Here is a 12,562-nt window from a genome sequence, read left to right on the forward strand (position 1 = left end):
CCAAGAATGGTGGCTGCAGGTTTGTGAGAATGACCATTGTTGCTCTATTTAGTTTTTAATTTGTATATGTGTCCCTGAAAAAAAGCTGTTTTTCTACACTTTCCCAGGTCATGAGTGTTTATAACTCCACGGGTTATGGCCACTCACACTCTTGCATTCTATTACTGACTTACCTTGCCATTAGAACATTTGTGACATGAATGTGACAGATACTTGCACTGCCAGTTGTTCCAGCTACGAAAAAAAACCTTGCTCAGCGTTGTCTTTCCAGGTTGCGCAGCTTCACAATAATCACAATTTGCACTTTAATCAGGAGTCTAACTGTGTCCTTTGACCGAAGGTCAATCCCAACATCTTTTTTTCTTATCTTTTCTTTCGGCAGGTGGTAGCCCTTTATCAACCCCTCCCCTATTTTTCTACCTCCTACACAAGACTTTATATATTTTATCAATTTGTATAGTTTTGATTGTCTTTCTGCAAACCAAAATGCCCATTGGGGATAATGCAATAGGTCAGTATAGTTTAAAAGCATTCACTGTATTTATCCCCTCCGCATTTGGCATGAAGTGAAAGGTGGGACAAAGATTGAAAAAGTAAAACATACTTCCAGCTTGCAGTGCCCACATCTGGCCCAGAACAATCTCAGGGTCATCGCCAACATCTGCTTCATGAAACAAAAATCCGAGCTTGGGGCCAAATGTCCCAGCTATTGGCACTCGACCTTGCCTCCTTTTTCCAATTACCAATGGGGCCCAGAGGAGCTCCTGGCTCAGCATCGACAGCATCACAAAGAAGTGTGAAGGACCTCCTGGATGAGACCCTATGCTCTTGGGCATCCCTAAAACTTTTCTTGCTTCTTTATTTCAATTCAGCTGCTCCCTTCACCACAACCAATTATCTTCCCCCGTCTGACCACTTACTGTGCATCCTCTTCTTTCATACCAACTGACTTCCTGTCCTCTTTCGCTCCATCCATAAATCCCTGGCCTGGCAGTTCCAACCTCAGCATCCCTCTAGCAAAATATTCCCTATCCCTCCTCTGTACGTGTCTGAAACGATCTCCAAAACATCTAACATGTGCTGTCCCTCTGATGGAGCCGTTTGAGGGGGGAAAACTATACTGGACGCGAATAAATTTTGTACAATAAAAGGTTACAATAGGGAGATAGGAACTCCACGGACACAACGTTGTCTTTGTAAACTGTTGCTTACACTTTGTTTTACGTTCAAAGTTGTTCATCTGTGTGCGTGTGTGTGTGACAGAGAGAGAGGGTGTCTGTGTCTTCATTTGTGATGATCAATCCAAGCTACAATTGAGGATCATGATTGTCGAAACCCTCATTTTAGGATAATGCATTTTTATTTCTTAATAGTGAAGACACACACACACACACACACACACACAAAGAACACCTGATGATAAACACAATACTCTTTGTAATCTGTAATTATTGCTAGTTTCACCTGATCCCTTGCACTTTGTTTTAGGGGTTGTGTCTGGTGCGGGTGTGAAGACAGGAGTGTGTGTGAAGCCCCTGGACGACCAGCATACGTGGCATACAGCGGTTGCAGTTCCATGTAGGGGGGGGGGATCGGACTCCCTCGTCAAATCGCAGAGCATTGTGGGGCGGAGGCGGCCTTTCTCAGCTTCCAGGCGATCAGCGGATCTTCAAGTAAATAACGTTAACGGAGGGCAGGGACAATTTGTGCGAAAAGCCAGAGGAAACAAAAAAAGAAGTCCAGCACGCCCCGAACCGCGCCGAGCCTTGCTTTGGTAAAAGATCTTAATACCACACAAACATGGGGCAGGAGGATCTCATGAACACGGCCGAAGACGTGGCAGATCAGGTAACTTGGGGTTTTTAGCACGGCGGTTGATGCTAGTCGCGTTAGCTTACTAGCATGCTAATACGTATGGGAATTGGAAGTGGCGTTTGTGTCAGCGAGGAGTTTCTATCTGACGCGCCGGGGTCTCGGCGCACTTACCCCGGCTTTAGCCGCTAGCTTACGTCAGCGCGGCTAATTTACCCACGACTTCATTTGCATGACAAATGACTGACATGGCAAGCCGTACCGCGGCTCCCCTCCGGTGGAATTTAATAGAATTCTCGAATTGGCGATGAAGTGGCGCTGACGTTTTGGGGTCTTGCCACGACCGTAGCCTGTAGGTTTAAAGCTGAGCACCTCCGTCGTTATTGGAGCTAATAGGTGTTAGCCTGCCGTGTTAGCCATCCGGTGTGTTAGCAAGGCCAGCGCTTGTGAAATCACAGTTTTGCAATTGGATTTTGTGATCACAGTGATTTGCCAGGGCGTTTTAGTTCAAACTCGGTGTAAATTTTAGACTGATATCTACAAGTTGCCCCCCTTAGCCCCCCCTTCCCTTTAACGTGTGGCCCACTGTACCATCCACTTTGTATGAATGCATTCGTATTGTTGTTTATGTCTCTGTTGGTCTTTCAACTTTACTCCTGGCATGACATCGGTGCCAACAGAATTGGGCCGAGGTGTCCAGATCATATTTCATATGTTTGTGTCCCCTGTTGGAGCATACACCGATATATCACCAAAGTAGTTTTTGTTTTTTTTTCATTATTTTCTATGAGGGTAATGTGGCTCTGAATTAGTTTTAGTATGGCTCATCCGCTGCTGCATTAGATGATTGATTCACGGCCGTGTAAATTGTAGGAAAAATGAGGCACGTCTGCTTATCCATTGAAAGTCCAAAATGAAGTGGTGGAGCCAGGCTTTTGTGTTTGATGGCCTGCTGAAATGAACCCACGTGTCAGAAAATGGGCATTCATTCACATTTATACGGCACACTTGTTCTAAAAGTTACATGTGATAGAAATATCCTTGCAGAAGCTCCCTTAGGGACATGGAACTCCCTCCTACAAAAAGGTCTTGGGCCATCATTGCCCCAGAGTTAGGTCTCTGTCAAGGCTGATGGCGCTCCCTCGGTCTTATCTGGATTGGCTCTAGGTTTGTCCATTCATATCTCAGGCAGGAGACATAGAGGGAGTTGTTTGACGGTGATAGGCTAGAATGGTCTGACAGTGCTGATGTGGACTGCTCAGTAGGCGGGCCTGGGGCCAGGGGGGCCGGGCCCTGCTCCACGGCTGTAGTAATGAAAGATCTGTTCATGAATCACGATAGTCAAAAAGAACTGCCTCAGTCTGTTGACGTTGAAATATTGACGCGTACCATAAACCTCTTCGGAAATGTGTGGTTTGTGCTGCAATAAAGAGTCAATTCATATATTGAAAATCGCAGATCGCAGTGTAATTCAGGACTTTGACTGTTGTATTGCCATATTTTTTTAAACATTTACAATGTTCGATTTGAGGGAAACGCATCAGGATATTTTTGTTGGTCATGTGGGAGCTTTATCCCACTTCTGTGATGGTCTGTTTTTCAACATCCTCTATATTTTTCAAGAACTTTGTTTTAATAATTCACTATTTAACAGTTTTAGAGAAACGCAAACAAATTTGTGTATATCAGAGTCAAACACAATTTGGCTTACTATAAACCTATCAATCTATAAGTGACTGTCTAGAAATGTGTTAGCGAGTGTTACACTCCTGATTTCGGAAAAGAAAAGGGTGTAACATACAGTGAGATTATTTTGTTTTTTATTTTGTGGCCAAAAATATGGATGATGACAGAGGAAATATTTTAAAACAATCTCTTTCAGATGCAGCTACTAAGGATTTTTTTGTTTGTTTGTTTCGCAGTAAACTATCAAATTAACTATCAGAGGAGTGGCTATCATATCAGTTATTATTGTAAGTTTTTTGGAGGATAAGAAGGGAGAAAAGTGGAAATCATCCTGAGACGGTGAACATTTTGCTCTAAGACAAAGCTGTAAAAATGGACTCCCTTAGAAGCAGGCTCATAACTAAAGATTGTGGAACCACGTTATTCAGCGGCAAGATGTTACAAAGGTTTAAATACATTTTAAAACTTTTTAGCTTTGTTGACTTCTTTTAATAATTTTATTTCTGTGTTTATCTCGCTGGTAATCAATTTTATTTATTTATTTATTTTTAAGTCTTTCAAATGATTCTTAGAGTTTCTTTTTAGGAATATGTAATGTATTTCTATTTGACATCATGAACCACATCTATGCTGTGACTGTTTTTCACAATTGTTCAAATGTTCTTTTTCCATTTTCTCCCGCTCATCCATTCCCCTTTTTTGTCCGTTATCCAGTTCCTGCGGGTGACCAAACAGTACCTGCCCCATTTGGCACGTCTGTGTCTCATTAGCACCTTCCTGGAGGACGGCATCCGCATGTGGTTTCAGTGGTACGAGCAGAGAGACTACATCGAGGCTACATGGAGCTGCGGCTACTTCCTGGCTACGTGCTTTGTGCTACTTAATCTTATAGGACAGCTGGGTGAGTGAATTGGAGGCGGTGCGTGTTCAAGTTCTCGATGCAGCTCGGATGTCACTGTCATAGGCACTTTTCTGACCTGGGAAGTTGGTTAAGATCATATGTAGAAATGAGGTATTTCTAAACTACGAAATATAATTTTTCATGTTTTCTATTTGATACTTTATATTAACAGTCTACTGCAAGGTTTTTACCAGCATCAAAATGTTTTACAAAGTATCTTGCAGGATTTCAATGGGAAAAAGCCCTTGATAGAAATCAGCGCGTAGATATAAACCCAACGGGTGAGTGTAGAAGAGCCAGCAGGAAACAATAAGTTTGAGCTGAAGTTTAAAAGTGTCTTATTCTTACCAAAAATCTTAATTTTTTCATTTATTTTTCTGCCATTTGAACTGTACTCAGCATTGCACTTTGCAGTCGTGCAAAGACTGCTGTTTATTTTAAGTTAAATACAACAATGCCAGATTTTCTCTCAAATATTTTTGTGTGATTTTCACTTTGTGAGTTGCACACTAAGCTGCACTCAAAGTTGCAGTGCCAACACTGTCCATTTTTATAATAATGTTTACATTACCCATTTATTGCCAATACAAATCCAAATGCAGTGCGGACAGCAAAGTAAGAATTTCATTGTACAGGTAAACATTTTTCCACTCTGTACATATGACAATAAACTGCTAAATCTTATCAAAAGATTTACAAATGTGAAACAAGTTTAAACTCAAAGTAAATTTAATTTAAATTCTAAACCTACTGTATGGGTTCCAAATATCTGGCACCTTGTGTAATTAAAAGGTTTGCAAACTCTTGATCCAAATGTTTGTGAGTGTTAGCGCCACAACAGGTGCTCCAAGCTCCTTGACCTTTGGAGCAAAATGTCTGTTGGATGTGAGATCTGTGTTGACGCCCAGTCCAAACCTGAAGCTTCCCTGCCCTTGAAACAGACTGTTTGGTTTTAGTTGTCCCTCATATTTAGCTTCTCTTAAATCTGCACGTCAGTGTTTGGGGCATAATCACACATGATATCTTAATGGCGTTGGCCATTGGCGTCATGTTTTCAGCTTGTTAGTCTGTCTGTCCCATTCTCATAAGCATGGCATCTCAGGAATAGTCCTCAGGGGAATATTTTTTATTCATTTGTTTTTTATGTGGCCTCATGATGTTTTTTTCCAAAATACTTTGCTGGCTAATCTTGAGTCGTCGTCCCCCTGTCCCCAAGGACAAGTTTAAGTGTACCTGGAGAACATATTCTAGCTGATGCTGTTGGTGCTGGCAGGCCCGTCTGATTTATTTGAAGGTTTTAATCACCCAGTGGCATCACAATAGTGCAAAATAGAGACGCAAAGGTGTTTTTGAGTGCATAGGTAATAATTTGATTCATTAGTACCGCATACTGATGTAATAAATTATGATGACTACTCATTAGCAGTTAAGAGGTCACACCTGATACTAGTCTCAGTCATATACAGTTTTTTTTTAATTAATTAATTTATTAATTATTTGTTGCATTTGTTGAAGTATTAATTTTTATCACCCTGTGCCCATATGCTTACCCATATTTCCTCCTTGAATATTATTTTTAAAAGAAGGATTTTCTCTTTGCCTGTATTCAAAAATTGGTTTAATGTCTGATTTTTGCTTGTAAATTCATTGACAATCTCAGACTCCAGCCAAACCATTTTAGACCGGTGCTGTTATTGTTGTCCTGGGAGTGACACCATTTCTGTTCAGGCACGCAGAAGCCGCTTTGGCAGTAACGTACATTTTTTTTAGACCGGTTCCCCGGGTTTCCCTTGGTGGCTGTTGGCCATCACCCATGTGGCGCACACAGAATGATTTCACGAAATCAAATAGACATTTAAATCATCTAAATGTTACAAAATGATTCAGCCTGCCATAAGGAATGCGAAGCTACAGCTATTGCTACATTAGAAGCCTTCACAACCCTGGAGGTTTCATCATAATATGTACAAAACTATTAAATGGTCATATGTTGCCTCACTGTATCCCCTAACAGGTGGTTGTGTCCTCATCCTCAGTAGGAATTTTGTGCAGTATGCCTGCTTCGGACTATTTGGCATCATAGCGCTACAGGTAAGGACAGTGACATTGTAAAAGACTTTTTGTGATATATGTCAGGGCATGCCTTTGTATCTAACCTAGATTTATATATTTTTCTCCACCAGACTGTCGCATACAGCATTTTATGGGACCTTAAATTTTTGATGAGGTAGGTGTCACAAAATCTAATTTTATGTTGAACCCTTCAGAGCACCTTAACCCTAGTAATCAAATTATTTGTTTGACAATGATTTATTGTTTATTAACTATCGTTCGTGGAAATTACAGTGTAATTCAGGGGTGTCAAAGTCAAATACACAGTGGGCCAAAATTCAAAACTGGGACATAGTCGCAAGCCAACATTCACATTTATTGAAAAAAGTCTTCCTTCAGTTATAACAATGAACCCAAACAAGTTTTGCTTGAAAATGAAATATGGAACAAGCATAGCTTAATACTATGCAATATATAACTGGCCCGCGGGCCAGAGTTTGACACCTATGGTGTAATTGATTGTTTTTATCTCTGTTTTTTTAATCACATATCATCAGTGTTTATTTCTCTTTGGTGTGGCAGGAATTAGAAATCCGGTATTATGCTGATTACATAAATGACTGTTGTTACTGTGGACTTTTAATTTAAGACACAGTCTAAATGAGACATGGGCAAAGATGTCATTCTTTTTCATACAGTTTTTTTTCCCCTCAATCCTGTTTACATAGATTTAGTGAGCCTGTTTAAATTTTATCTCATTATATGGCCTCAACACCCCTGATTGCACTGGGCATTGTTTTTGCAGACATTTTTCTGCTGGGGTAGGTCATGGTTTGACATGCTCTGTCTTAAAATAAACTTCCCACTCTTCTCTCCCAGGAACCTTGCTCTCGGCGGTGGTCTGCTTCTTTTGCTAGCTGAGTCCCGTTCGGAAGGAAAAAGCATGTTTGCCGGGGTCCCATCAATGGGCGAGAGTTCACCAAAGCAGTACATGCAGCTGGGTGGCCGTGTCCTGCTGGTGCTCATGTTCATGACTCTGCTGCACTTTGACTCCAGCTTCTTCTCAGTAAGTACTCCCTCTGACATTCCGATCATTCAGAGGGATTCTCTTTCATTGAGGTGCCGTGCCACCACATTTCTATTGATCCAGTCTGAATACGAGGGGTTTGTCGTTGAAGGTGAAGCCGATATTATATTATACTTATTAAATCATTAATATCTAAATGTTACCTACCAGCTCTTATTTGTATTAGTGGGCTGCTATCGTAATTTAATCTTGCTTTGGGGTCTTGTGAATAGTGGCTGTTGGGTTTAAAGTTCTCGCATATGCAGTAGCCAAAAATGAAATTTTAGGATTCAATTTTAGAATTTTAGTTAAAACTAGAAAAATGCAGAGTTGGGATGGAGAAAGCACTTTTCATTTTCTGCCCTATCATGATCATAGTTGTAATTTCCCTAGTAAAATACTGCCATGCCTATTTTTTGATTATCTAATATCCAATACTTTGACAGAACTATTAAATGATCTCAACATTCTCAGATCCTGCAGAACATGGTGGGGACAGCTCTCATTATCCTGGTGGCCATTGGCTTTAAAACCAAGCTGGCAGCATTGACCCTGGTCCTGTGGCTCCTCGTCATCAATTTCTACTTCAACGCTTTCTGGACCATCCCAGCTTACAAGCCTATGCACGACTTCCTCAAGTACGACTTCTTTCAGACCACCTCGGTCATCGGCGGCCTGCTGCTAGTGGTGGCCCTCGGGCCCGGCGGCGTGTCCATGGACGAAAAGAAAAAGGAATGGTAGGCAACAGTGGTCAGGATAAGAGGATTGCACAGCACCACTAACTTCCCCCACCGACTGGGACACAAAAGACCCTCCTCTTCAGTTCAGCCCACCTGGATACACCTCCTTTTTTTCTCTCTCTAGATTTTCTATTTTAAAGCCAAATCCTTCCACGCCACCTTACCTATCAAGGAACATGGACATGTTTTTCCTTTTTCCTCCTGACTGCTGTTTATTTTAAGTTAAATACAACAATGCCAGATTTTCTCTCATATATTCTTGTGTGATTTTTTTTTTTTTTTTTTTTTTGTTGACAGCAAGAATAAAACGGCCCATGTATTTCAAAGTGCAAGGTACAAAAAGTGAAAGGGTAATTGTACTTTTTTTCATGCAGAGGATGATCGAATGGAGTATAATGTTAAGCTGATGTTAATCTATGTTGTCATAGTTCAACTTTAATATCTTCTGAATAAACCTGGTAAAGTGGAGAAAGTGCAGTATCTCTGGCTCCAGCATGGATGCTCTTATTTTTTTTTTTTATTTTGGATTGCCTCATTGATATTTTTTTTATTAAATGTTAATGTAATTTTTTTTAACAGGGTTGGAAATTTTCATGTGCCAAATATGAGTAATGTACTTCAAACCATCAGCCAATGCAGTGAGAAAACAGTAATGTGGTTTTATTACAAAGCTTTGTGACATTCCACAACTTTTGTCAGTCTGCTTGTTTTACCTAAACACATCCATGCCGATGCATTACTTTTCTGAGGTAAAAGCAGTGAGGTTATTCTGCTGCACATGTGAATGACTGAGCATGCCTCTCCACTAGCATGATTGCCTCCTCTCCTGCCTTTGCCCATAGGGCTTGTGGGTAGTTGAGTCGCTAGCCCTGTAAAGGGCTTTCTATATGTGCAGTGGCTGGTGCATTACGCTATGGGGAAGCAAACTTGCAAAATTTAGCCAATGTCACACCACAACTAGATTTCAAAATATGAGTTCCACTGCAGCAAGTTGGCTACACTCCATCCTTAGCTCGGCTCAAGTTTATCGTCTGTCAAAAGCCAATAGAATGGTTTGGAAATGTTTAAAATTAAATATTTCAGAGACAACTTACTGAACCCAAAACACAGGACTGTCTGACATTGACTGTGGCGGGGGCGGGATAAAAACTGCACTGATATTTGTTCAGCATCAACATAATTTATATTTGCCTTTCCATCTCCTATCTTAGATTTCCCCAATTGAGCTGCACTGATACATAAATGGTGACATTAACTGAAACATGATTTCTCAATGTTTTTATGTGGAAATATAACTCATGGCTGGTAGAAACCACAACTATGACTAAAGAAGTTGGACAAGTTAATTTCCAACCCTGACTGAGGCTCTCGTTCAACAGAAGCTCGCCTTGATTCTCCAGGTTTCAATTCCTCCCCCCCCACTTTTTTTTTTTTTTGTTTCGTTCCAGCCTTTATATGCACCTGAACACCTTCAAGCTCATCTAAATAAATGTCAACTCATCTTAACAGGTTGCTAGTTCCTGGGTGTATCCACGTATGTGGTTGAGGTGAAGGGTGGGGTGTGCGTCGTATTCTCAAGTGGTGGAATTTTTGTGCTTTATCGGAATTGCAGCACAGTTGTTAGCTACAGGACTCATTAGGCACTTTGTTCTGTACGTCTTTGGCAAATGCCTAACCAGCGAACTGTGTATGATGGGATGTCATGGGAGTGGAGGCATTTGTGAATCACCTTGTTCTGCGATCTAGAAAGGTAAAGAAGACGAAGCAGAGCCACTAGCCGCCCAGACTTCGTCTTCACTTAGTGTTGTTTTTTTTTGCCTTGTGTAAGAAAATTAAAAAAAAAAAATCAGTGTATTGATTTACAGAAGTTTATATTGTATTTTTGAGCTTTTTCTTTTCATTTTGGAAATTCATGGCAAAAAATAAAAATTCAAAACCTGAATTCACCGCCTCATAGGATATTAGCTTGTATGGCTTTGAAAAAAAAGAAACATGGGCAGTGAATCAAGGCTTTGTTTTTATTTAGTTTTAAAGTAAAGGACAAATCCTGATCTTTACTGGACTAATGTGCCGAATGCTCTTCGGCACTTAAGCTGCAGACTTTTGATGTAAATACTTGGAGTTATCTGGAGATATTTGTGTCATTGCCACATTTGTCAGAGCAACCATGTCTCATGTGGATTACATCAATAACTGCTGGATAAAGGAAAAAAATAAATCTCAATCATTTATTTTATCAAACATGACGTGAAAATAAAAACTGGGCTCATTTCTGTTTAGTGAGTTTATATCTTTATATAGCAGTAACACTCACCATTATGGACTATATGTGAAATGGCCAGATATCAAAAAATTATCTCTCCTGACAGACTTCCCCTTCTGTCAGATATTTAACCTTCACTGTAACATAGTTTTTAAATTCAGTGATGAAACACATTTACTACTCCTTTATAATCCAATGAAACAGAATTCCTGCCACCTAATATATCTTTTATAGGGAAGTATCAGAAGATATGTGGTTTCCTATGTTTCTAAGAGTTAATCAGTGTTTTTGATCAAAACAGATCACAGCCTGTAGTGATATCAAGTTGAGAAAAACTGTTTTTTTTTTTGTTCATTCCATGAACAGCAAATAGAATAATAGCCCAAGCCATGTGTTGTTACCAAATGTGAACTTCATTTTATAAATACCTTTGATTACATGGTGCAATTTTCGAAGCAAAGGTTAATGTTTTCTAATATCCAAAGTGGGATGGGGGATACAAATGTGTCACAGGCCCTGTTTTTAAGATTATGACTACCCTCAATATGCAGTATTTTTAAATGACTAACCCCAAGTACCCTGCATATATAACGCATTCTGTTTTCAAGCCAGAATATATCCGAAGTTTACTGCATAGAAAAAACAGATATTGATGATATATAATATATATTTTTGAGAATTATAAGCAGGTGTATAATCCAGCATGCTATTCTCTGCATAACTAGTTTGCCTGATAAGCTCAGTAAATTTGACCGCAGTTCCCTTATGGGATACCACTTTTGAAATAAGTTATATTCATACAATTCTTCCCCAAGATGGTCAACCTGAGTATTTTTAAAAATGTGGAACTGGAAGTGTCACAAACAGGAAATGGAAGACCAAGTAAAATCAGAAGAGCTGAGGCACAGAATTGAAGACATCTTCTGGCAGTTAACAAAAAAGTGTGTGCGGAGAGCTTTGTGAACTGGGTTTCCAATCACAGTGTAGCTGGGCACTAACCTAACATCACTGCTCTTCGGGGAAGAGGAAATACATCCAGCAAAGTGAAGAATCGTGACATGGAGGAGCAGTGGGTGACAGGAGAATGTTACCTTTGTGACTGTAAAATCCGGTGGAGGAGGGATAAAGGAGTGGGGTTGTTTTTCAGGCCTCGGGCGATGGGGCCCTTTGTTCACATGAAGGGAATTTTGACTGCATCATCATATCTTGTCTTTGTGAATAATTCTGTAGCTGCAATTTGTGAGAATAGTTTCAGGGTGGGGGTGTGGAGTAGGGAGATTCTCTAACCCAGCATGAATGTGTCCAAGGGCACAAAGCGTGTATTAGGGCATGGCCAGATGATTTTGGTATGGAAGACTGACTATACTCCACACCAATAACAAATCCCAAAAGCATCAATTCTGGTGTATACTAAAACTGGGGTGGCGAGTGAAGCCTTGACTTTTGACATCACTTCCTGACCTCCTTAGATTCTGTTCATCTTCTTTTCCTTTCGGCTACTCCCCTCAGAGCCTATCAACCTCCTCCATCTTTCCTTATTCTCTGTATCCTCTTCTCTCACACCAACTAACTTCATGTCCTCTTTCACTTTATCCATAACGCTTCTCTTTGGTCTTACAAGACATCCTGTCTGGCAGTTCCAACCCCAGCATCCTTCTACCAATATATTCACTATACCTCCTCTGTGCATGACCTCTGTGTTTGACTTCTCTGACTTTATATGAAAACGCCAAACATGTGAGGTCCTTCTTATGGATGAATAGGGACAAAATCCACACTGACATTCCAGAATCTCATGGAGAGCAATGGTTATTGTAGATTCAAATAGGAGATGAAATGTCAAAAAATTAATAGTAATTTATTCCATTATTTTTTTGTCCATGTATTACATCATGCATATATATTTTAACCTTTATAAAAATGTAGAATAAGATACAAGTAAAATACATTAAAGATACACAGCGTGGTGTTTTCACCAATTCGGGCTGAGTACATTAAAAACATACATTGTCAAGAGGCACATGAACGCCTCGCGTCATTCG

The 12,562-nt window shown here is 40.2% G+C and overlaps 1 protein-coding gene across 1 annotated transcript; it reads left to right on the forward strand.

The window, feature by feature from the left end:
• Positions 1 to 1,607: 1,607 nt before the first annotated feature.
• On the forward strand, positions 1,608 to 10,532 carry surf4 (surfeit 4). The gene is made up of 6 exons (XM_086152163.1): positions 1,608 to 1,848; positions 4,213 to 4,399; positions 6,414 to 6,490; positions 6,583 to 6,626; positions 7,331 to 7,517; positions 7,992 to 10,532. Exons 1-6 carry the CDS (start codon positions 1,801 to 1,803, stop codon positions 8,256 to 8,258), a joined length of 810 nt encoding a protein of 269 aa, XP_086008289.1. The 5' UTR covers positions 1,608 to 1,800; the 3' UTR covers positions 8,259 to 10,532.
• Positions 10,533 to 12,562: the final 2,030 nt, after the last annotated feature.

The sequence above is a fragment of the Fistularia commersonii genome, chromosome 9 (assembly GCF_037954325.1).
Source record: "Fistularia commersonii isolate RoL2024-O1a breed Wild chromosome 9, RoL_Fcom_v1.0, whole genome shotgun sequence".
NCBI classification, from domain to species: Eukaryota; Metazoa; Chordata; class Actinopteri; order Syngnathiformes; family Fistulariidae; genus Fistularia; species Fistularia commersonii.

Excerpts from the sequence above, each read along its gene's own strand:
- surf4 (XM_086152163.1), top strand. The coding sequence starts at position 1,801 with ATGGGGCAGGAGGATCTCATGAACACGGCCGAAGACGTGGCAGATCAG. Across the intron at positions 1,849-4,212 it reads CCGAAGACGTGGCAGATCAG|TTCCTGCGGGTGACCAAACA; the intron begins GTAACTTGGGGT and ends TCCGTTATCCAG. Across the intron at positions 6,627-7,330 it reads GACCTTAAATTTTTGATGAG|GAACCTTGCTCTCGGCGGTG; the intron begins GTAGGTGTCACA and ends CTTCTCTCCCAG.